The sequence below is a fragment of the Hyaloscypha bicolor genome (genome assembly GCF_002865645.1).
Source record: "Hyaloscypha bicolor E unplaced genomic scaffold K444scaffold_118, whole genome shotgun sequence".
NCBI lineage: Eukaryota > Fungi > Ascomycota > Leotiomycetes > Helotiales > Hyaloscyphaceae > Hyaloscypha > Hyaloscypha bicolor.
Window position 1 is genome coordinate 1,660,418 of NW_020194620.1, and position 21,194 is coordinate 1,681,611.

Sequence of the window (21,194 nt, forward strand, 5' to 3'; positions counted from 1 at the left end):
CATGTTAGGCCGAAAGTGATAGAAATTGGGGTGGCCGGTTCAATCATATTGCGGTTGCTCAATTGATCCCCAGCGAACCCAAAGGGTGAGGCGCGTCAAGCGGCATCCGAACTTCTTTAGCTCCGGCCGCCCACAGCTCAATCTACCTCATTGACGTCCTCTTGCCAGCCAAGGACATTGTCTATCGCCAGCTGTTGACTCCTCTGACGGTCTGAACATCTTTACACATCATACCTACAGCTCTAGTATTCAAATTGACTCCATTCACGAATCGTATTGCATTGCTGAATAGCAAGTCCCGGAAGCGGAGGCGCTATGGCCGAAGACCCAAGTAAGAGCTTGTTTACTTTTGAGCATTTGATCGTTGAGGGGCAGCGGGGTATTGCTTGCGACTAGGCTGTCTCTACAGCGGGTTAGGGACTGAAAGAGAAGGCAGAGTTGATGCTGTGGGACCTGGAAAGGCTGACGTATTGATAGCGGCTCCGACGCTGAATCTCACACCTGAAGAGAAGCGTGTATTTGGACAACTATTTCGAGAAGCAGACAAGGAGAACATTGGAGTTGTGACTGGAGAAGTTGCGGTCAAGTTCTTTGAAAAGACAAGACTCGAGCCGCGCATACTTGGGGAGGTGTGTATTTCCCACAACGCCAGCCGACTTCAACAGAATCCAGCGTATGGAGCATAGCTGATGCAAACGATCTTTCTAGATATGGCAGATTGCGGACAAAGAGAATCGAGGGCTTCTAACACCCGCGGGGTTTGGGATTGTCCTGCGATTGATAGGACATTACCAAGCAGGACGAGATCCCACTCCCGAATTGGCTTTACGCCCTGGCCCTCTTCCAAGATTCGATACGGGATCAGGTCCTGGAATAAGTCCTACGATTCAACCTCCTCCAGGTCCCCCGCCAAGCGCCTTGCAACCCCAAGCTAGCGGGTCTGGACCCATTCGAGTTCCTCCACTGACGCCGGAGAAGGCGGGCCAATACGCAGCATTGTTTGAGAAGTCTGGAGCGCAGAATGGTGTCCTCCCGGGAGAGCAAGCAAAGCAGATATTCGAGCGCGCGGGTTTGCCAAACGAGATACTGGGAAGAATTTGGAATCTGGCAGACACAGAACAGAAAGGTTCCCTGCAGGTCACGGAATTCGTAATTGCCATGCATCTGTTGGCCTCTTTCAAGACAGGGCAACTTCGCGCACTGCCTAATCTTCTTCCTGCCGGCCTCTACGAAGCAGCGGCTCGCCGACCACCAAGCAGGCAAGCTTCGGGAGCCGGCGCAATGTCAGCTATCCAAAGACAGTTCAGCGGCGCACCTCGAACTGGCAGTCCACTTAGTCGGCCAGCTTACTCTACTCCTCCCCAGCAGTTCCCCCAGGCTACTGGCTCAGGTATGGATTGGGCTATCACTACATCCGATAAAGCCAAGTTTGACAACATCTACAACGGTTTGGACAGGGCTAACCGGGGATTCATTACTGGAGATGAGGCCGTACCATTCTTCAGCGAATCCAAGCTGCCCGAAGAGGCTTTGGCTCAGATTTGGGATCTCGCTGATATCAACTCAGCTGGCCGTCTAACCAGGGATGAATTCGCGGTTGCTATGTACCTTATTCGTCAACAGAGAGGCAAACGAGATGGACGAGACTCTTTGCCAGCCACTCTGCCACCCAACTTGGTCCCTCCGAGCATGCGCAATCAGACCAGGCCCGTAGCTACTCCCATAGCCCCGGCCTTTGATACCCCGGCACCGACAATGGCCAAGTCAGCTGCCGAAGACCTATTTGGTCTCGATGCACTCCAGACATCACCTGGTCCGGCTCCCAAACAGGCACCTCAGTCCACTGGGGGCTCTGGATCCGGATTCGGTCATCTGGGCAACGACCCATTTGGAACCAGAGCGTCAATGACTTCTACCTCACCGACCCAGAGCTCATCGATGCACAATTCGACTGTTTTCAAACCTTTTGCCCCGTTGTCCACTTTCGGTCAGACATTGACTTACCAAGGTACCGGCGGCTCTAGTGGCTCAGGACCAATACAGCAAAGAGGCCTGCAACCGCAGTCTTCAGCTACTGAGGATTTACTTGGTGACAACGACCCTGAAATCAGCAAGAGGCTGACGAACGAAACGACTGAACTTGCAAACCTGTCGAATCAAGTTGGAAGTCTCTCGAAACAGATGCAAGAAGTCCAAGGTCAACGGGCAACCTCGCAAAATGAATTGACCCAGGCCAGCACTCAGAAGCGTGAGTTCGAAGCTCGTCTAGCTCAGCTTCGCACACTTTATGAGCAAGAGGTAAAGGATGTAAGAAGCCTGGAGGAGCGTCTTACAACATCACGTAACGAGACCAAGAAATTACAGACCGAGATTGCGATGGTGGAGGGGACTTTCCAGGATCTCCAGAACCAGCATCGGCAAACAGTCACCGCACTGCAAACCGACCAACAGGAAAATGCCAACCTGAAGGAGCGTATGCGAGTTGTCAACGCAGAGATTGTACAGTTAAAGCCTGCGTTGGAGAAGCTGAGGTCAGATGCTCGCCAACAGAAGGGTCTGGTCGCCATTAACAAAAAGCAGCTTGCAACCAATGAAGCAGAAAGAGACAAGCTAAAGGCGGAGGCCGTGGAATTAAACAAGAGCATTGAGGAGGATACCCAGGCTCTTGCGGCGCATGCAGCCGCTGCAAAGGTTCAAAGTCCGCCCCAGGTCGCCAGTCCAGCACCATCAACAATGAGCGCCAACAATCCCTTCTTCCGGCGTCAGGGTAGCTCTTCTGAGATACCTACCTCACCTTTCGCTGCCTCGCCTGCTGCCAGTCAGCAAAATGATAGGTCTTTTGAGAACGTCTTTGGTCCATCTTTTGGTGCAGCTGCTGGTCTCGCTACTGGTGTCACTGTCGCTGAAGCCTCTCATGCTGCTCTGCCCGTCCGCACGCAGACTGGAAGTGGATTCCCTACTCCTTCGGCTTCGCCTCCTGCAACAGCAAATCGGGAAATCCCTCAAGCTAATGAACCTCCCCCTCCACCAGAGTCACGGCAAATCAGCTCCAGCTTTCTTCCATTTCCCTCGCATGACGACTCCATGACCTCTTCACGACAAGTTTCCGCACCGAACAGTCGATCTGGAGAGGGATCAACTGGCGCTGACACTCCTACCAACTATATGGGGACAACGCCAACAGGGTCCTCGGCGGCAGGCCCATCGGAAAACGCACGAGCTGTATCTCCAGGGCTTGACCGAAAGTCGAACGCCTCACCAACAGGTAATGAGACTAAAGAGACGATTCCCGGAGCATTCCCTGGAGATACAAATTCACACATTGTTGCTACCCCCACAGGTGGAAGCACATTGAGCGAACAAACTGCAGCGGATCCATTTGCGATCAAGGCCCCGGAACGTACTGGTACGGCTAAAGTTGACTTTGATGCTGCCTTCGCTGGCTTTGGAGCCCTTGCCAAGACTCAGGAACGGTCCAACACTGGCAACTCTTCTGCCTCTGGTTCGGCAGTTCCTGCTTCCTTTAGCAAGGAGTTCCCTCCCATTGCGGAATTGGATCACGATGATGATAGTGAGAGCGCCAGTGATGGTGGCGGCTTTGATGACGACTTTGCTCCTGCATCTCCTGGCCATGCTAGAAAAACAAGTTCTTCACAGGTGCCAACCACAGCGGTACCAGGCTCCAGCACAAACGACTTTTTAGGTGCTAGACCAACCGCTACACAGCAGTCCTCTGCGCTTAGTGTTGGAGACAATCCTCCAACTCCTAATGCCCAAATGTCACCCCCAGCTTACGATAAGGCGGTGTCTCCCGCCGACAAGGCACACTCCGAAGTGCAGGAATTCGCCGGACTTATTCCGTCCCGTGAGATTCCGGCGTCCGTGTCTCCTGAGCATGCTTCAAGCTCCACCGCAACCGGACAAACACCTTTCGGAGCCCCACAGGTCTCATCACAGCCTGTGCCACCTGCAAAAGTGCCGTTCGACAATGACTTTGATGACTTCGAGGATCTAGAAGATGCCAAAGAAGGGGATGCCGAAGATGACTTTGCGAACATTTCAGTCCATGACCGATCTGGTCTAGACGACTTTAATCCCATGTTCGATAGCCCTCCGCAATCGAAGGGAACAGAACATTCTACTCATGGAAATGGCTTTAATAGTAGCGATGGTACATTCGGAGACTTTACCTCTTCCCCTGGCCCGACTACCGCAACCACTGCAGCAGTCAACGATTCCCACGATTGGGATGCAATCTTCGCTGGTCTTGATGGCCCTGGAACAGAAGCCGCCGCTCCACCGGCAACAGAGCCTTCCAAGCCATTAGGCAATGGCACAGGTGCTCCTGAACGACCGCAAATTGGAAGGGCACTCACGGAAGCTGGTGTGCATGATGACCCCATCCTCAAGAATTTGACAACGATGGGTTACAAGAGGGCTGATGCTCTAGCTGCATTGGAGAAGTACGACTATAACTTGGAACGGGTAAGTTCCCATATCACGTAGCGCTGATATTGGTTCTGACGGATCGTAGGCTGCAAATTACCTTGCTAGTCAATCCTGAGTTTTTGGAGGAGCGGTTGGTGATTCATGATGAGAATGAGAACGAGATTGAGAGTGAGGATTATGGTGATCATTCGAGATGTGAATAGTTTAATTAATGTCAGTCGATTGTGTAGTCTGTTGGCATTTTGCAAGCGGCATTCTTTTAGCGAATTAGCTATCTCCCTATATGAAAGTGATGAATTTGAATGTACCAAGTATCCTGGGACAAGCTGCTATAAGACTCGTGACAAATATGAAATCTCGAATAGAGAACGATTCCAACCAAAAGATATGAATTCATAAACAATTTCGAAGTCCCTCTGCATAATCTACCGTTCCCACGTCTAAAAACGCCTACTCAAACAAATCCATCGAAGTCAATGTTCTAAACTTACCGAGTACCAAGCCTCAGCTGGACTTTAGCTTTTCATCTTTAACAATCAATCCTCCACACCACCCGCCTCCTCCATATCACCATCGCTTTCCTCTACCTTCTCATCTACACTTCCATCTAAGCCAGTATTTCCCTTCGCTCTCGTCTTCCCCACACTTCCCTTCCCAACACTACCATCCCCATCAGTCTCACTCTGACTCCCCTGCCTAACCTGCCCTGCCTTACTGTCCCGCCTCTGAGTCCTACTCACGACCCCCGGGAAGATCCTCGGCTCACTACCACTCAGATGCAAATCACCGTATCCTTCCACAGGCCAGGTAGTTTCTCGCGCCAGTCCAGCCAACTTCGGACTAGCGACTATGGAGCTATTCTTCGTGTTATCTCTTGAGGCTGTAGGTTGAAGTGGGCTGCCGCTTTCTTGTGGTGGTTGTTGGGGATGGCTGTCGAGCTTGGTTTGGGAGTGAGTGGCTGGGATACGGGCTGCTTGCGCAGGGAACTGTTGGTATGAGGGTAGAGATTCTGCTCCCCCAATAGTGTTTGAGACCATTGACTTCCTTGAAGCAATTGTAGAAGGGACAGAATGCTGTGCTGGCTGGAGCGGATAAAGGTCTTGCTCAGCAGTCGCTGAAGTTGCTGTTGTTGGAGTTGCCAGAGTAGTGTATTTATCGATCCTGTATCTATTAGAAGTGCCAAATTGTAGAAAGGACAGGTGACTTACATAGAAAACTCCTGTAACAAGGTCTCATGTCTGAACCCCTCTCGAATATTTGGTACATTACTCTTTGCCATTGTATTTCCTCTCACGCCTGGCAAGTGGAAGTCAGGACCCAACCATCTCTGCTTGATTGCAAATTCAAATCCGCTCTGGACAACAGAATTCTTAGCCAGCTCGCACATATCCACAGCACTAAGTTTGTATATTTGTGCTGCCACTGAGTATTCCTCAATCAGCGGCTCTTTTGTAAACGCGAATTGAAGAGGGTCATCTGTAGACAAGGAGACATTAAGTCCTCTCTTGAAATATGATAGGAAAGGATTGCGTTCGTACGCCAAGAACAAGGCGTTGTTGCTTAAAGGCGACATCGCGACTCCAATCTGCTCAAGATAGAAGATGTATTGCAGCAAAGGCACCTTCCGCAGAAGTAAACCATGACTGATGCTATGACAGCAGACAACAGCAGCTGCCAAATGATCAGTATCACCGGCCTCACCACAATGCGGTCTCAGTACGAAAGTATTGAAACCTCGCAATTTCCGCCAAACATTCAAAGAAGCCATATTCGAGAACAAGTAATAGATCCAGTAGCTGTAGGGCGGATTCTGTTTCGAGTCCCACATCTTCGGAACGGGGAATTTTCGATAGAGTCGACGTTCGGGCTTGCTTTCGTCGTCAACACTATCGAAACCAATGACCCTTTGCAAGAAGATGTGAAGCTTTGGATGACTCGTTGGATCCTTGGTTACTTCAAACAAAGGCTGGAACAGGTTCACAATAACCTCTTCAAAGTTTTCCATCAAACCAGTTGATTTGTAAACATCGAACAGTCGAGGGACCTGGATCAGCCATCGGATATTGTGAGAGAAGAGCTTGTTGTCGACAACCCAAGCCGCAAGCTTGTCCCACTCATCAATCGCCCGGCCATAAATTGAGATCCGCCACTCAGCCATCTGATACTTGCTAGATTCGAGATCAGAAATGACTTCTTTGGTGATCTCGGCTAGATATCTGCCATTGATGAAATTGTCCGTCTTGAGGAAAATAGTCCTCAATCTAGATTCTCCAATTGGATTATATTTTAGATTGAACTTGTCGAATCGGTGGAAAGAGTCCGTATGAGCCTGCAATATATTTAGTAGCTGTTGGTGCTAGGGGTGCCTAGACTTACGTGCATATCGAGCGTATCAATACTCAAATCGTACGCCGTCAAATTGATACTCTGGAAAACTTCTTCCAGTGTAAGATGTTTTCCATCCCTGAACATCACCACCTCATCTGGACACTTCTTCATCTTACTCTTGATGAACCTCAACAAATGCTTCTGATTCATACAAGCTGAGTGATGTACGTGGGTATCCACCTTTCTCACATTGTAGAAATCTCTGTGCGGGACTCTCTTGCTGTCCGCCATTTCCTGGTACTCGTTAAGAAGTACGTAGAGGTTGAATTTGCCTTCTAGGTATTGAAGTCGGCGGAAAGCAAAGCTCTTGCTTGGACCATCCGAAGAGATGTTCAGCACTGATTCGAGATCCATGTAGAATTCCCGGATCGTAGGGATGTTAATGATAGGCGTATCGACTCCCTCCGCTTCGGAGTTCTCATACACTTGGTACACGCTATTTCCATCGAGGCGGAAAGCCATATCGCTAGGGCCTGGGACGGGCAAGACGTCTTCAATATCAAAGTCTTCTCCAATCTCTTGTCCTGGCTTCCGCTTCTTGCGAGGTGGTTTTGGCGCCTGCGGTTCCTGAAGCGGGTGTAGCGCTGTTGTAGAACTGGAAGTCCGGACTTGATCGTTACCTCTCGTCTGAGGTCTCTCGGGAAGAACCATACTACTTGCCAAGCTGTTACCCTGATCACCATTTCTTCGATCCCTCTCCTCATACCATGCAGGTTCAGGTGGAGGAGGATAAATATTCCAGTTCGGATCATCTTTGGGATTGTCTCCATCCTGCTGGAGCGACAAGCGCATATACTTGTGCCGAATATCCAATATCTTCTGGATATTAGTGTATATTGTGCTCAACTCCGAAGTGATGTTGGCATCATTGTCCACAAATCCGCCTGCACCATTCCCCAAGCCAACGCCAGCACCGGCTCCGTGCAGCCCTTCGGTCTCAAGCAATGGCTTCGGCTCATGAGGAATTTCTGGATGAGTTTTGTGATCCCTCGCCTCCCTATCGGCTCTCAGCAACGACGCAATCCTGGGCAAACCACCCGGCCGGGTCGAAAAACTAGGTTCTTGTACTGTATTACTTTCCGGATGTTTGGATGGATCTGCGAGACCAATTGGAAAAGACGCTTTGTAGTTTCCAGAGCTATGACCATCAACATCCGCAGTTTCAAAATATTGTGTATCAGACAAACCTTTGTGCCATACTATGTCCGCTCAGCATCGACTTCACGCTTCCCGACCTCCTCATCTCAGCTTGTTCTGCGTCGAATACATTGGAAAACGACCTTGGGACCAAAACTGGGCTCCCCTGCGGTGAGCTTTGCGAATTGCCCCAATTGCTTCCACCAGTCTTCTGGGCCTCCAATTGACTCCGCTGGTAGAAGAGTTTCGCATCTGCTTGACTCAATTGCTTCTCCGCAGCATAATCGTAATAGGCCGTCTTTCGTTGTATATCTCGAGGAAGCATTCCGTCCTGCATATCCGAGGGAGTGCTTGTCTGTGGCGTATCACCTGGTATTAATGCAGCTTCCGGAAGCATTGCTTCGTCTTTGTCTCGTCTTTCATCCCATGATTCCTCCGACCCAGCTTCCTCGTTATCGTAGTCGTGTCCACGAACTTCCTCTTCATCTTCTGAAAGGGCTTCAAAGTCTGATGGTCGCAAGGCTCCCAGCTTTGGCGAATTGACCTCCGAGTCTTGACCGCGGGGTTGGGTTGCTGATAGAGCTAGTTAGCTCCATATGTCTCTGCTGCATCAAGTCGTGAGGCTGAGGAAGTGTTCGGCTTTGTTTGCAACTTACCAGGAGTCATTTTTGACACGCGCAATGGGTAAAGGTATTGCTCAATACGGTAATGACGTCCTCTGTGTCAAGTAGTTGAGTCTCTACGGCATGAGCCTGGTCGTTGTCAAAAGAACGTCTTGTTGAGTTACTTCGCAGTTCTTGGAAATTTACAAGGCTGCCAGACTAAACTTTGGTCGGCCCGACTTGCCTCCTTCCACCTTCGCCTATTCCTGCTTCAATTGGACCACATTCACGGAGTTTCGAAGTCTCTATAATTCATCTTATTGACACGGTCTCTAGTTGAACTGATTTCTATCCTACTTTGCCATTGGTAACAATGGCTCTATATCTCGCCCTGCCGGAACTCTTGGATCCTTCTAACCCATACATTCCTCCAGCGAAAAAGACTATGAACGCCCCTATCAAAGTCCCGGGTGCCAACCTATTTCCAAACAGCCAGATGCTCAACAAGAGACTGACTAGTTTTCGAACATTGAGCACAATGGTAACGGTGAGGGCTGATGATGCAGAAGCAAGGAGATTCACGCCACGAATGCACGCATATTGCGTCAAAACATTCATGACGAGATATACCAGTTGGCTTGGGAGATGAATAGCCCCCAAACCCTTTTGAAGTTCCGCCGGTAGGTGGTTCATTGAATCATAAGCCGGCAGGCCCAGTGGTGGAGACGCAGCTAGCTTCAAAAATTGCTTATACATCGAAGGGATGAAAGGCGCGAAGAGCGGTAATGCGAGTAAATGAGAATAGAACAGGTTCTCTTTCCAGTGTGGTCCATATTCTCTGTACGTTTCCTCGGTATATAAACCCATGATAGCTGACAGGACTTGCGCAAAGAATAATATGGCAAGTCCTGTGCTGAAGGATGGAAGTCCGTGGGCCTCTTCGACTTCTTTCTGTAGAAATTGTTAGTCCTCACCCACGCACCATTGAGATGACCATACTTTTGCTTGCTGATCCGTCCAAGCTGCAATCACCACACCAATTGTTAAGAGCGTGACTGCAAAGACTTGTAACCTGGAGAATCTCTTTCCCCATAAATAACCCGCGGCAAGAGTTGTAATACTTCCCCCCGATCGAAGAATAATGTGTATGGGAACTGAAATGTTGTAACTGAATGCATGGTTGTTCAGGACGTTAATTGTGAAGAACAGGAGGATATTGATCAGCCAGCGGCGGATGGGAACTTTGTTTGGTCTGAGGAAGTGGGGAGGTCGGTTCCGGTCGAATTGTGAGATATATCCAGTTGTTGCCACGAAGAGGAATTGGACGAAAGTCAAGAGAGTCCCTTAGAAGATCAGTAGCTGGACGGAGCATTGTCTTAGACCTTGACCATACCACTTTCCGGTTCAATCCTGAGTTTATAGTTAGCATTGTACTAAAAGTGTCCGGTAAATTGGTCGCATACTTGACAATAGCTTCAAGCGCGAAGACCTGGTGTGTTCCGTAAGCTTCACTTCTAACTCCAAGCCGAATATTCCGCAGCAAGTACGACATTTACTCACATTTGAGCAACATCCACCGAATATGAGCCCAAGCATAGCTCCAATAGCAAGCCATTGTGGAATAGTCTCGATAAAGATGCGGCCAGCTAGAGCCATCATCCGCGAGGATGCTGGCCTGAGATCGTCTATTCCATACATTTCTGCCTTTTCCAACGAGGGCCTCGCATCAATGACCTTCGGGATTATGACATCGCCATCTGCGGCGGAGGCTTGGAGGTCTCGAAGTGTAGAGCGCCGACGGGTGGCTGTCATGGGGGTCGACGGTATGCTGTTGGAGGAATCAGCTCTGCGTTTTCGTGCCATTTGGAGCGGTCTGCACAGCAGCGCGATGTGAGGCCGGCAGGACTTTTTTAGGAGAAAGGATTCGCGATCTGACACGTAGGTGAACAGAGGACAACACGGCCCTCATGCGGACTGGCAATGCACTTACTTTAAGAGAGTGCGATATCACACTAAAGCAGGCATATAATGCCGGGTGAGGTAACTAGTGAGAGCAGCAGGCAAGAGCAATGGGCAGTGGTCGGGGTCGGAGGAGGGAGGGGAAGGATGCTGGTAATGATGGTAAAATTGATCATCCAGCATCACAGGGAGGAGCCCAATTCGAGGAGGGGGCCACACCCTGGCACGCTGATCAAGTTGTTCCGTCCGTAGAGCACAGTGCAGAGTGCAGCAATGCAAAAAGCCTGCGGTGCTAAAGTTGTGCTTGGGCTTGGGCTTGGGCTTGGGCTTGTGCTTGTGCTTATGCCTATGCCTGCCAGTGTTTCCTTAGGGCGAGGGGCGCACTTCGGCAGTAAATGACACGCAGCCGGCACGGAAGCGTTCGCGCGTGCCTGAATCCGCGAAGCCACAACCAGGGCAAATCTCCGCATGTGGGCCGGTTATGCTTAAATAATTCTATTCGTGGGTTGAAGCAGCAGCACTCGAAAGGGGGCTGGTTGCATGCACAATCTTGAGAGCCTGAGATCAGAAAAAATCAGGGGCAATCTGTACAATAGATAAATATGCTGTGGGCATTTACAAGTCCAGCCCAGCATGACGCGTACGGAGCACATTGAAAAATCAATAAGAGTATTGGCCATCTTGGGTCAAGTCGACATCCATGCTTCACTTGGCGTGAGCCTCTCGCGTGAGCCTCTCGCTCAAATAGGCGGGACCTGGCCTTGTTTTATTCTGAACACTCCACCCCTTCGCTAATAAGGAGAAACTGGATTCCAGCTGAGGCATTCGGAAACGACAACGGATCTTCACTATCAGAAGCCACCTCTCAGTCATGGACTACTACTGGAAGCTCTTGCATTATTTATCTGCGAGTTGACTATTCTACCTGATTGCTGAAAAGCTTGCCGAAGTGTTAAACTTTGCAAACTTGGCATCCCTTGGAAAAGCTTCGAAGGACGCTCAGCAAACTACTGAACAAACAAGCCCCTGGGCAGCCGGAACGACTATTTGCGGCTTCATAGTCCATGCCAGCCACCGCCCCATCAATATTTGTCTTTGTGGTATCTTCTTTACCATCAACGAGGTTGTATTCGTTCCTCGTGACTAGCGGATTCTGGAGTAGGGGCGAAATTCGGAATCCATATGGGGACAAAGGATTAGGGAATGCTAGCCACGTACTGAAACGCCGATAGAATTTGACCAAGAGATACCTTCCGCGCAGCACCAATGTCTACAACGCTGAGAAGACAAAAAGCTATCCGGGGGTCAGTAATGTTCAGGAGAGCTTGGCCTTCACACTCACGTTGTTCGTCGCCGCAATAGCAATGCTGTCTTCAAATGGATGCCAGCTCATATGCAGAATCTTCTTGTTGAAATCGATCTGGTCCGCATCGGTCTCTTTTCTCATTCTACCACCCTGACCACTCGCTCCAGCTGCGGGGCTACCAGCTCTTGAGCCACCCTTCTTGCCTCCGTTCGTGGCTGTCGGGCTGGTGGACGAGTTAATAGGCGTTGGCACACCCACCTTCTTAGCCTTGAATGCCGATTTGTCCGCTTGCAACACAACTTCCACTTCCTTATCCGGGTCAGAGGGGTAGATCATGAAGTTGTTGTTATAGCTCCCAGTCATAACATTCTTGGCATCACCTGAAAAGACCACCTCGAATTTGTCAAAGATGCTGTCGTTCTCGTAAGTGTCGCAAAGCCGGGGCCTAAGGTGCTCATGAATAGGGATTGTCTTTACAGGCTGCCTCTCCATGTTTACGTCCCAGATTTTAACAGTGAGATAATCACGTGACAATATATATCTCCCGTCGTGTGAGAATCGAACATCGGAGATGGAGGAAATGATTTCTGAGAAGAAGGAACGAGCGGAGGGATCTTCCTCTTGTTCGAATTCTGTATAAAATATGTTAGCGAAGACCGTTCCAGGAACTAGGCTGCGATGCTGCGATGCTGCGATGACTTACGTTTTGCATGTTGATCACACAGAGCGCTCTCTCTCATATCTGCAAGCTTGATTGTGCCCTTTGAGCTTGCGTACATGAACCAATTGCAGCTCTGTGGGTGAAACTCTGCAGCTGTAATGACCTCTGTCAATTCCTCCATGTTAGCAGGTTTGATATCAACAATGTTGAAACTCTGGTCTTGAATATTCAAGTTCCAGAGGTTTATTCGCAAATCGTCACTGCTAATGAACGTCTCCCCGTCACTGTTCACCGAGATGCTGTTGATGTGATAGGCATGGGCATTGGCGTATGTTCGACGTGGTACTGCTGCCACAACAGTGTCATGGTGCGTAAGGCGGGGTAGTTTGAGATCGTGAGAGCTGGTGAAATGGACATTGGAGATAGGTCTGACGCCACCTCCTCCTGCAACACTTCCTGGAGTCAAATCGTGTGAAAGATTGTTCTCCGCCACAACCTTTAGGGACTTCTCGAAGACCTTCCATAACTTGATCGTCTTGTCGTTCGTTGAAAGGAGGTAGTGAGAAGCATTCTGCCTCCGGCACCACTTTATCTTATTGATCTTCTCTTCTATTTCAAGGGATTTGAGGTAGTCGAATTCGGGTTCGTGAGATTGGAATTCGGTGTGAAACTTATACTCGCATGTTTTTTTCTGCAGAATGTCAGTAATTTTCCGGAAAGATTCCTCGACCTTGTCAGAATATGGCTTTGGCATACGGTCTCGTTCCTCTCAAACAACACAACTCTCCCTCCTTTGTCACCAGTTGCCAGATAGTTGCCTGTGTGGTCGAACTCGACGGTCGAGATAATGTCGGCTGGGGAGGGTGGTATGTTAGCATAAGGCTGAACCACATAAATGAACACGAAGGGCAGACGAGGCCGGACTGTGTAATTCGTATGGGTAGCTTCGATCTAAAGCCAGAATCACTAACCTTCTGTAATGTCCTCTACATCACCCTTATCACCAAAGCATCTGATGCAGAAGTTAGCAATGGATACTCCTGCAGGACGCGCCCCAATAAATCGAGAGCCTCCAGTATAAGGACATCTGAAGAGCGATGTCCCAAGACAAGCAGCCGACAGGACAGGACTTCAGCAGGTAAGATAGGTACTGACTGTGTGAACTTCCAAGTTGGAGAGTTCGGTTCCCCTTCTACCATCTTTTACAACCCTTGTGGACGAGAGTGTCTCCTCGCCAACAGGTATATGATCAGAAAGCCGGTGCTTGTAGAAGAAGCTATCTGTAGGCTCGATCGCGTCGAAATGTCTTCCAGATCTCCGGAGCTGACTGACGCACGAAAGGCTGAGGGTAAACCTGAGATCAGCAAGGGTATGTTCCCGAAACAGGATCTAGAAGTGACGGTGTGCGCCCGAGGTGGGACAAGAAGGTCGTTAGACGTGATCGGCAGGTGGACAAGAGCTGCAATAGTGAAGTCCAGACTCGGATCTGGCGTTGTTGTGATGCGGCGATGGGAATTTGTTGCTCAGGGCGGATTTAGGTGAACGGTCGTGGGGTTTGATGGTCCGCTTGGCAGGAGTGACGAGGACGAGCAGTTCGCCTCTCTAACTGGGTGTGGATTACAAACAGACGAGCCTCCCAGATCGAACAAGACTTTGAGTTTCTCAACCTCGAAGTGAATCGTCCTTACCTTAAATTTTTGCAGAACAAAGGACAAAACTTCCCTATTTTATCATGCGCAATCCTCGACTCCTCCTATCAACACCTGTTGGTCGATGTGCTAGGCGGGAAGGTCACGGATACAGCAAGGAGTTCCCGCTCCTCAACATAACACCCCTCCCCAAAGTTGTAGGTACACAAATCAATATATTTTATTCTAGGCAGTTAAATCGGGCAAGACGTTCAGCTCGAGTCGACCAAACCGTGCCACCGAGGTTGATTAAATTCCAACGAATTCCAAATATTTGAAACTTCCCAGAGCTGGGGCATATCATTTTGGATTACACGTGTTTTTGGGCTTCCTCTAAGAGATGGCCTTCTCTCCTTTTAGTTCTATGTGTTGTGGGCTTTATCTGATTTTCTTATTCGTTTCGTTGTCCACTTCCCCACATCGGTCAACTCTTTCAACAGCCACCACACTCAAAAAATTCGAGGATTTTTAATTACAGTTTTAGGGAAATTCCATTCCAAAAGCAAAGATGAGTAATTGTACAGTTGACATTTGCCCCATCAATTACCCGTCACGTGTTGGTGTTGGCACGGGCATGTGCAAATGCAACCATTGTTCCAGCCAAAATTGGGTCATCCGACTTTACGTTCGACAACCTCCCAGCCATGAGATTTTCAACCCCAACGGATCAGCATGAGCGACGGCAATGGCAATGGAAAAGGCAAAAGCCGTGCCCCTCCTCAAGAAGCAGAGGAGGCACCTTCTTCAAATGAGCCTTCAAACTCACAATCTCTGTCCTCACGAATCACAGCCTCGGCAACAGGGCTGACACGAAGCGCCTTCACAGCACCGACCGCGAACGAGCTCAGAAATCAGGCCACAACAGCTCTTACTAATTCTGGCAAAGGACAGTCCATTGGCAGTAATAGTAATGGCGGCTCTGCTTGGGCTGAAAGTTCAAAGACAGCCCAGCAAGCAATTCATGGTCAAGCAAGTGGCGTTGGATCAGCTGGTCTGAGAACTGGACATCATGAACAGCATATCCAGCAATCGGAAAATGAATTTTCTTCATTTTTGGATGCTATCGATTCTTTTACGCCTTCTGAGAATCTTGGTGCCGCTCCAGGTAGAGGATTAGAGGATGTCTTGGAAGAGGATGCCTGGGAGAGGTCTCAATCTTCTCATCTACACAATTGGAGGGCGCCAGAGAGAACGGTGGCTGAACAAGAAGCTCGAGATGGAGAGGAGGTTCTAGCCATCTTGTCATCTCCAGCGGGGTTAGAACAACTCGAAGCCCCACTCGAGGACCAGGATGACGATTGGGGACTTTCTCAAGAGCAACTCATGCAAATTCGAGCAATGGCGAGGGAGATTTTTCATCCAGCGGAACCACATGCCAGCGTTGCAACAGATCACCCTCTAAATTTGAGACCCAGTTTTGAAGGGGAGACGATGGAAGCTAGGGAGCACTGGAGAGAACAATGGGAGGGTGTGTTGACCAGATATACGGATGAGGTTTGGGGAGGACTGCTACCGCTTGTCAAGCAGGCGAGACAAGAGATAGAGGAAATGGGGAGTGAAGGGTCTGTGAAGGAGAAACCGACAGCACTGAGGAGACTGGAATCTATCTTGGGCCATCTTCAGAAACGATAAGTCTTGTTATTTCTACGGATATAACTCAATCAAGTCTTAACATCGCTCTGCGTGACAGCCGAGCAGCTGAGAAGTAGATCAATTTCCCAAGGTTTCAAAGTTGTTCACTGCTTTCTGTTCTTCTCAATGAAGTAATTCGCACCAATGACTTGGAGGCCTTCCATTTTAGCCCAATCACGAACTCCATGTCTCTCCTTTCCCGTACCCCAATGCTGTCGGATTTCCGGAGCTGTCAGATTACTGCTGTCTCCTTCTAAGAGAAGGAAAACATATCGGTGATATTGTTGTCTCTAGGAGACTCTGGAATCTGCTCCTTTCTTTGTAGTTTGGAGACCTGCATATCTTTAATGTGATAGGCTCCTTGTTCTGCAGGTGTATTTAACAGGAGCTCTTGCCTCTGAGAGCTTCTCTTCCTTAAGTCAATGAAGCACCTTTCTCAGAGTTCTTCTGATATCCGGTCTCTGTAGGCGGGCTAGGAGGCTTGTCTGAAATTGATGTTACTAGATGCGGAGGAACATTTAAAGGAAATGCTTACATTTGACGAGTTCTTTTGCGTCTGCACTATCTCCTAAGTTGTTTTCGAAACCATCCTGACTCGAGGTTGGAATTATGGCAATCCAATGGCACATCTCAGACCATTTCGGATCCTCTCTTGAGGGCGCATCAGGATCTGTCAAAGCAATCGTGAGACCCGGAGTGCTCTTGATATGTGGGCAATAGATCTTCACTGATGGCTTCTCCTTGGTCGTTGACTCCTTGAAGACATTGCCCAAAGCCACAGCTCTTTCTTTCTTTCCATAGTACGGAGCTACTAAACATTTGACTTCGAAGTCATCTATCACTTCATCGATAATGCTCGCGCGTTTCAATCTTCAGCGATGTTAGTTGGAAAATGCTTTCGATGTTCGACGTAGGAAAGGAACATTGAACAGGAAAAAAAGGGTTAGAAACCACGGGGTATACCCACGCTTTTCTGACCGTGTCAAAAACACTCTGGCTTTGCCCGATAAGCTTTTGATGCTCAGGGGACGTGAGACTGGCGCGGAGGCGTGCTGCTCCTATGATAAGAAGGAGAATTTTTAGGAAGTTAACGCGCATTCTGAGAAGATGGAATGTTCAGGTCACAGATACTTAGTGAGCGAAATACCTCAGGTTCAATTCTTGCAATGTTGAAAGATTAGCATCTGTGATGTCGCGTGCGTGGACCCCGCATCGACGTTGGTGGTGATAAAACTCAGAGGGACGTCATCGAAATTGCCTGAGAAGTCTGGCCGGCGTTAGAGAATTCTGAAAGCCGTCCAAAGAGAAATTTCCCTTGGTTTTCGCAAACTTCGTGAACTTATGAAAATGGTCTCCATTTTCAGTTCCGGACCTCAAGCCTCCTTCGCAAAGACCAATGACTTCGAATACTTGAGGGTGGCTCGAGGTGGACAAAAAAGCGGCACCGATTACCAAGGCCCCAAGTCAAAGCCGTAGATTTGGCTGGACTTTAGAGAGGCACGAATCGTATCCTTCTTGATTTCCGAGATAGTCGAGGAGGGATGCTTTGATTCTACTTGCAAGTCGAGGGAACATACTAATTAACATAAGACATCGAGAGTTTAGTACTGCTTTTTCAGTCCACCGCGAGGTTAATCCGCTAAAAGTTACCCAAGCTCGAAACGTGAGAAAGAAAATTCGATCGAGAAGTTTCCTGACGTCGAAATCATGCTAGAAAACTGTGCAACAGATGCAGCCAGTGGCAGCCAGCCGATTTTTGGACTTCTCGTTGTGGACTCCATCTGATAGAAATGAGTGCGTGACAGATGGTATCTCTGATTACAAGCCTGAGATTGGGCAACGCGCAGTTGAATGTCCTCAAGCTTGTCCATCCTCTGGCTGTGAGATTTGGAAGTTGAGAACTACTACTTTCTTAAGAGCCCGGTATCTTGTGATCGATAGGTTCAGTTACCAACAAAATGACACAGTTGCGAACGGGCGAGAACGATGTAGAAGTGTCCTGGTGACTATTTTCAAAATAGATGCAAGGATTTCCCACGCACTCATCCCCGCCGTCACATGAATCGACACGACTAACAGAGAGAGAAGGAACTTCACTGGAAGCTCACGCGCATTTCAACTTGACTCGTCTTTGGTAGAACCTTGGTCCTTCGGAAGTGAAAGAACACTTGAACCATCGAGCATTTCGAGGATGTCAACAATTCGGTGTGTTGCCATAAGACGCAAGAGATAAGTTTATTGGAGCTGTGGCTGAACTAGTGGCGGTGCAGGCGAGAACAAGACGCATAAGGTTTAATCTTCAAGAGCCTTGGAAAACACCGAGCATTTTATCAACAAGAGCCACAACAACAAGTCTTGCTGGGTAGTGCGACCTGGAACCCCCTGAAGAGCCCCCTCGAGCGGCATATTCACGCGCCAGCATCGTTCCTGTTCGGTCAGAGAGAACACACGTCTGCGAACTCGTTCGACGCGACGCAACAAAGTCCTGAGCCCGTTTCCCTCCTGGACGTTTTCGCCTCCTCTCCATCAGCAACATGGCATCTCTTGGTGAGGACTTGCTCGGCATAGTCAACAAGTTGCAGGATCTTGTTTTCAACACTATCGGCAATGACAGTTTAGATCTTCCTCAGATTGTATGAAACCCCTCATCGTTGCCATTATCTCTGACCCTAGCTAACTTTCCCTCAAGGTGGTCGTTGGCTCGCAGTCCTCTGGAAAGTCATCCGTCCTCGAAAATATCGTCGGTCGAGACTTTCTACCGCGCGGCAGTGGAATCGTTACTCGAAGACCACTCATTCTCCAGCTCATCAACATACCAACCGATGACGATTCCCCAGAAGCTCACACAGCTGCCGCGGTAGCTACACAACCAGAATGGGCCGAGTTCCACCACATCCCAAATCGAAGGTTTACGGAATTCCAAGATGTCAAGCGGGAAATCGAAAACGAGACGGCGAGAATAGCAGGCAATAACAAGGGCATCAACCGACAGCCAATAAACCTCAAAATCTACTCTCCACACGTTCTGAGCTTGACATTGGTCGACCTACCTGGCTTGACAAAGGTGTCTAGACTCTGGTTCAGACATATATAGCTTGATACTGACTTCTAACTTACAGGTCCCGATTGGCGATCAACCAACCGATATTGAGAAGCAGACCCGAAATCTCATTTCCGAATACATTGCCAAACCTAACAGCATTATCTTGGCGGTTTCTCCTGCTAATGTCGATATTGTGAATTCGGAGGCACTGAAGCTTGCCCGCCATGTCGATCCTTTGGGCCGCAGGACGATTGGGGTTCTCACGAAGATTGATCTAATGGATCACGGAACAAATGCTCTAGATATCTTGTCCGGGAGGGTATATCCCTTGAAGCTCGGATTTATTGGCGTTGTCAACCGGTCACAACAGGATATTCAAGGCAACAAGTCTCTCGCCGAGGCTTTGAAATCAGAAGCAGACTTCTTCAAACATCACCCAGCGTACCGAAATATGGCAAACAGATGTGGCACTCAGTTCTTGGCAAAGAGCTTGAACACAACCTTGATGGCACACATTCGAGAGCGGCTACCGGATATCAAAGCGCGACTAAATACGTTGATGGGGCAAACACAACAAGAACTGGCCAGCTACGGAGACATGCACTTCAGCGGCAAAGAGCACAGAGGGTCTCTCGTACTTCAACTAATGACCCGGTTTGCTTCTTCTTTTATCTCTTCAATAGACGGTACATCAACAGAAATATCAACCAAAGAACTATGCGGAGGTGCCAGGATATACTACATTTTCAACTCAGTCTTCGGAAATTCCTTGGAAACGATAGACCCCACAACAAATCTCTCTGCGCTCGATATACGAACAGCGATTCGGAATTCCACAGGACCACGGCCCAGTCTCTTCGTTCCCGAGCTCGCTTTTGATCTCTTGGTCAAACCTCAAATCAAGCTTTTGGAAATTCCCAGTCAAAGATGTGTCGAGCTGGTCTACGAAGAGCTCATCAAGATTTGCCATACTTGCGGCTCAACAGAACTTACCAGATTCCCTCGCCTTCAAGCTAAATTAATTGAAGTTGTCTCTGATCTCCTCCGGGAAAGACTTGGGCCAGCCTCGAACTATGTCGAATCGCTGATCGCTATACAGAGAGCATACATAAACACCAACCATCCTAATTTCCTTGGTGCCGCAGCTGCTATGAGCAATGTAGTCACCAACAAGCAAGAAAAAGAGAGAAAGAGACTCCTGCAAGAGGAAAGAGAAAGAAGGCAGCGAAAAATACAAAAGGAGCTTGGTGCTAATGGCGCCGATACACCAGAAGATGATGAGGAGAATGGAGAGAAGATTGAGAATTTGGCGCACCGAAAACAGCTTCACAAAGGAGGGCGAAGCATGTCTCCAGCGATTCGTGAAAATGGTGCGGGCGGCATCGCTGCTACAATGAACGGTGCGCGATCTAGCTCGCCACCTCGATTCAACGGTCAAGCTGTTGGTGGTGCCCGAGATTCATTCTTGAACTACTTCTTTGGCAAGGAGGGCGGTTTGCCGGGCGGACCTGGAGCAGGGCAAGGATCATCTTCAGCTCACAACCCTAATCTGGGACGACACGTGAGTCAGAGCACAGAGCCAAGTTTCAGCCAAAGCATTCGGAGGCAAGAGGAACGAGCAATTCATAGGACTCCGGCTCAGCAATTACGGGAAGATGATTATGAGTTGGGCAGGGCGCAGAGAGACTATGACTATAACTCTCCATTCGTAAGCTTGCTAACACTTTTTCGTGTGACCAAAACTAATCTCACTTAGGGCAACAACAACGAACCTGCTTTGACGGACCGCGAAGCCATGGAGACGGAGCTGATCCGGGCCTTGATCTCATCCTACTTCAATATTGTGCGAGAGTCGATAGCCGATCAAGTGCCAAAGGCAGTCATGCACCTTTTGGTCAACCACTCAAAGGATGCTGTGCAGAACCGCCTGGTCAGCGAGCTCTACCGGGAAGACTTATTCGAAGAACTCTTGTACGAAGACGACGCCGTGAAGAAAGAGCGCGAGAAGTGCGAGAAGCTGCTTAAAACATATAGAGAGGCAGCCAAGATCGTTGGTGAAGTGGGCATATAGGCCTGCTCAAGCTTGTGGCGTTAGACGAGTTCGATGGGCGCATGCATTTGGGGGAGGATGGAAGTCACGGATGATGATTGTAGAACACTGTATTGTTGATCCTGGGTTTTGGGGTGGAAACTGTACTTTTCCCACTCTGGTACAAGATGTTTGAGCATCAAGGCCATGTCTATACTGAATAACCCCACCAACTGACTACTCATTCTTAAATACTGACCAACTGCCATTCCAAAATGTAGAGTCGTTTTCATCTGATCT

General features: G+C 49.0%; 7 protein-coding genes across 7 annotated transcripts; 3 read left to right on the forward strand and 4 right to left on the reverse strand.

Moving 5' to 3' along the window:
- The first annotated feature begins 17 nt into the window (after positions 1 to 17).
- On the forward strand, positions 18 to 2,721 carry K444DRAFT_66659 (EF-hand). The gene is made up of 4 exons (XM_024887197.1): positions 18 to 331; positions 478 to 629; positions 709 to 2,531; positions 2,581 to 2,721. The coding sequence occupies exons 1-4, from the start codon at positions 316 to 318 to the stop codon at positions 2,612 to 2,614; spliced, it is 2,025 nt and encodes a 674-aa protein (XP_024733426.1). The 5' UTR covers positions 18 to 315; the 3' UTR covers positions 2,615 to 2,721.
- A 2,264-nt stretch (positions 2,722 to 4,985) lies between these two features.
- K444DRAFT_536020 (AMP deaminase) lies at positions 4,986 to 8,311 on the reverse strand (the record flags this gene model as incomplete). The annotated part of the gene is made up of 4 exons (XM_024875342.1): positions 4,986 to 5,610; positions 5,658 to 6,778; positions 6,826 to 7,975; positions 8,025 to 8,311. 4 exons carry the CDS (start codon positions 8,309 to 8,311, stop codon positions 4,986 to 4,988), a joined length of 3,183 nt encoding a protein of 1,060 aa, XP_024733427.1.
- A 613-nt stretch (positions 8,312 to 8,924) lies between these two features.
- On the reverse strand, positions 8,925 to 10,388 carry K444DRAFT_645205 (upd-c transporter; the record flags this gene model as incomplete). Its single annotated transcript, XM_024885062.1, has 5 exons — positions 8,925 to 9,527; positions 9,576 to 9,919; positions 9,970 to 9,986; positions 10,040 to 10,065; positions 10,137 to 10,388. 5 exons carry the CDS (start codon positions 10,386 to 10,388, stop codon positions 8,925 to 8,927), a joined length of 1,242 nt encoding a protein of 413 aa, XP_024733428.1.
- A 1,462-nt stretch (positions 10,389 to 11,850) lies between these two features.
- K444DRAFT_535870 (protein phosphatase 2A regulatory subunit PR55) lies at positions 11,851 to 13,701 on the reverse strand (the record flags this gene model as incomplete). The annotated part of the gene is made up of 5 exons (XM_024875327.1): positions 11,851 to 12,473; positions 12,545 to 13,193; positions 13,259 to 13,356; positions 13,474 to 13,514; positions 13,658 to 13,701. 5 exons carry the CDS (start codon positions 13,699 to 13,701, stop codon positions 11,851 to 11,853), a joined length of 1,455 nt encoding a protein of 484 aa, XP_024733429.1.
- A 903-nt stretch (positions 13,702 to 14,604) lies between these two features.
- On the forward strand, positions 14,605 to 16,124 carry K444DRAFT_616354 (uncharacterized protein). Its single transcript, XM_024880912.1, has one exon. It carries the CDS (start codon positions 14,863 to 14,865, stop codon positions 15,820 to 15,822), a length of 960 nt encoding a protein of 319 aa, XP_024733430.1. The 5' UTR covers positions 14,605 to 14,862; the 3' UTR covers positions 15,823 to 16,124.
- A 112-nt stretch (positions 16,125 to 16,236) lies between these two features.
- On the reverse strand, positions 16,237 to 16,920 carry K444DRAFT_632915 (PEBP-like protein; the record flags this gene model as incomplete). Its single annotated transcript, XM_024883536.1, has 3 exons — positions 16,237 to 16,307; positions 16,358 to 16,692; positions 16,790 to 16,920. The coding sequence occupies 3 exons, from the start codon at positions 16,918 to 16,920 to the stop codon at positions 16,237 to 16,239; spliced, it is 537 nt and encodes a 178-aa protein (XP_024733431.1).
- Positions 16,921 to 18,052: 1,132 nt separating this feature from the next.
- Positions 18,053 to 21,180, forward strand: K444DRAFT_616356 (uncharacterized protein). The gene is made up of 4 exons (XM_024880913.1): positions 18,053 to 18,455; positions 18,512 to 18,886; positions 18,942 to 20,573; positions 20,622 to 21,180. The coding sequence occupies exons 1-4, from the start codon at positions 18,357 to 18,359 to the stop codon at positions 20,934 to 20,936; spliced, it is 2,421 nt and encodes an 806-aa protein (XP_024733432.1). The 5' UTR covers positions 18,053 to 18,356; the 3' UTR covers positions 20,937 to 21,180.
- Positions 21,181 to 21,194: the final 14 nt, after the last annotated feature.

Excerpts from the sequence above, each read along its gene's own strand:
- K444DRAFT_616356 (XM_024880913.1), top strand. The coding sequence starts at position 18,357 with ATGGCATCTCTTGGTGAGGACTTGCTCGGCATAGTCAACAAGTTGCAG. Across the intron at positions 18,887-18,941 it reads ACCTACCTGGCTTGACAAAG|GTCCCGATTGGCGATCAACC; the intron begins GTGTCTAGACTC and ends TCTAACTTACAG. Across the intron at positions 20,574-20,621 it reads ATGACTATAACTCTCCATTC|GGCAACAACAACGAACCTGC; the intron begins GTAAGCTTGCTA and ends AATCTCACTTAG.
- K444DRAFT_66659 (XM_024887197.1), top strand. Across the intron at positions 630-708 it reads AGCCGCGCATACTTGGGGAG|ATATGGCAGATTGCGGACAA; the intron begins GTGTGTATTTCC and ends CGATCTTTCTAG. Across the intron at positions 2,532-2,580 it reads CCTGCGTTGGAGAAGCTGAG|CTTGCAACCAATGAAGCAGA; the intron begins GTCAGATGCTCG and ends AACAAAAAGCAG.
- K444DRAFT_616354 (XM_024880912.1), top strand. The coding sequence starts at position 14,863 with ATGAGCGACGGCAATGGCAATGGAAAAGGCAAAAGCCGTGCCCCTCCT.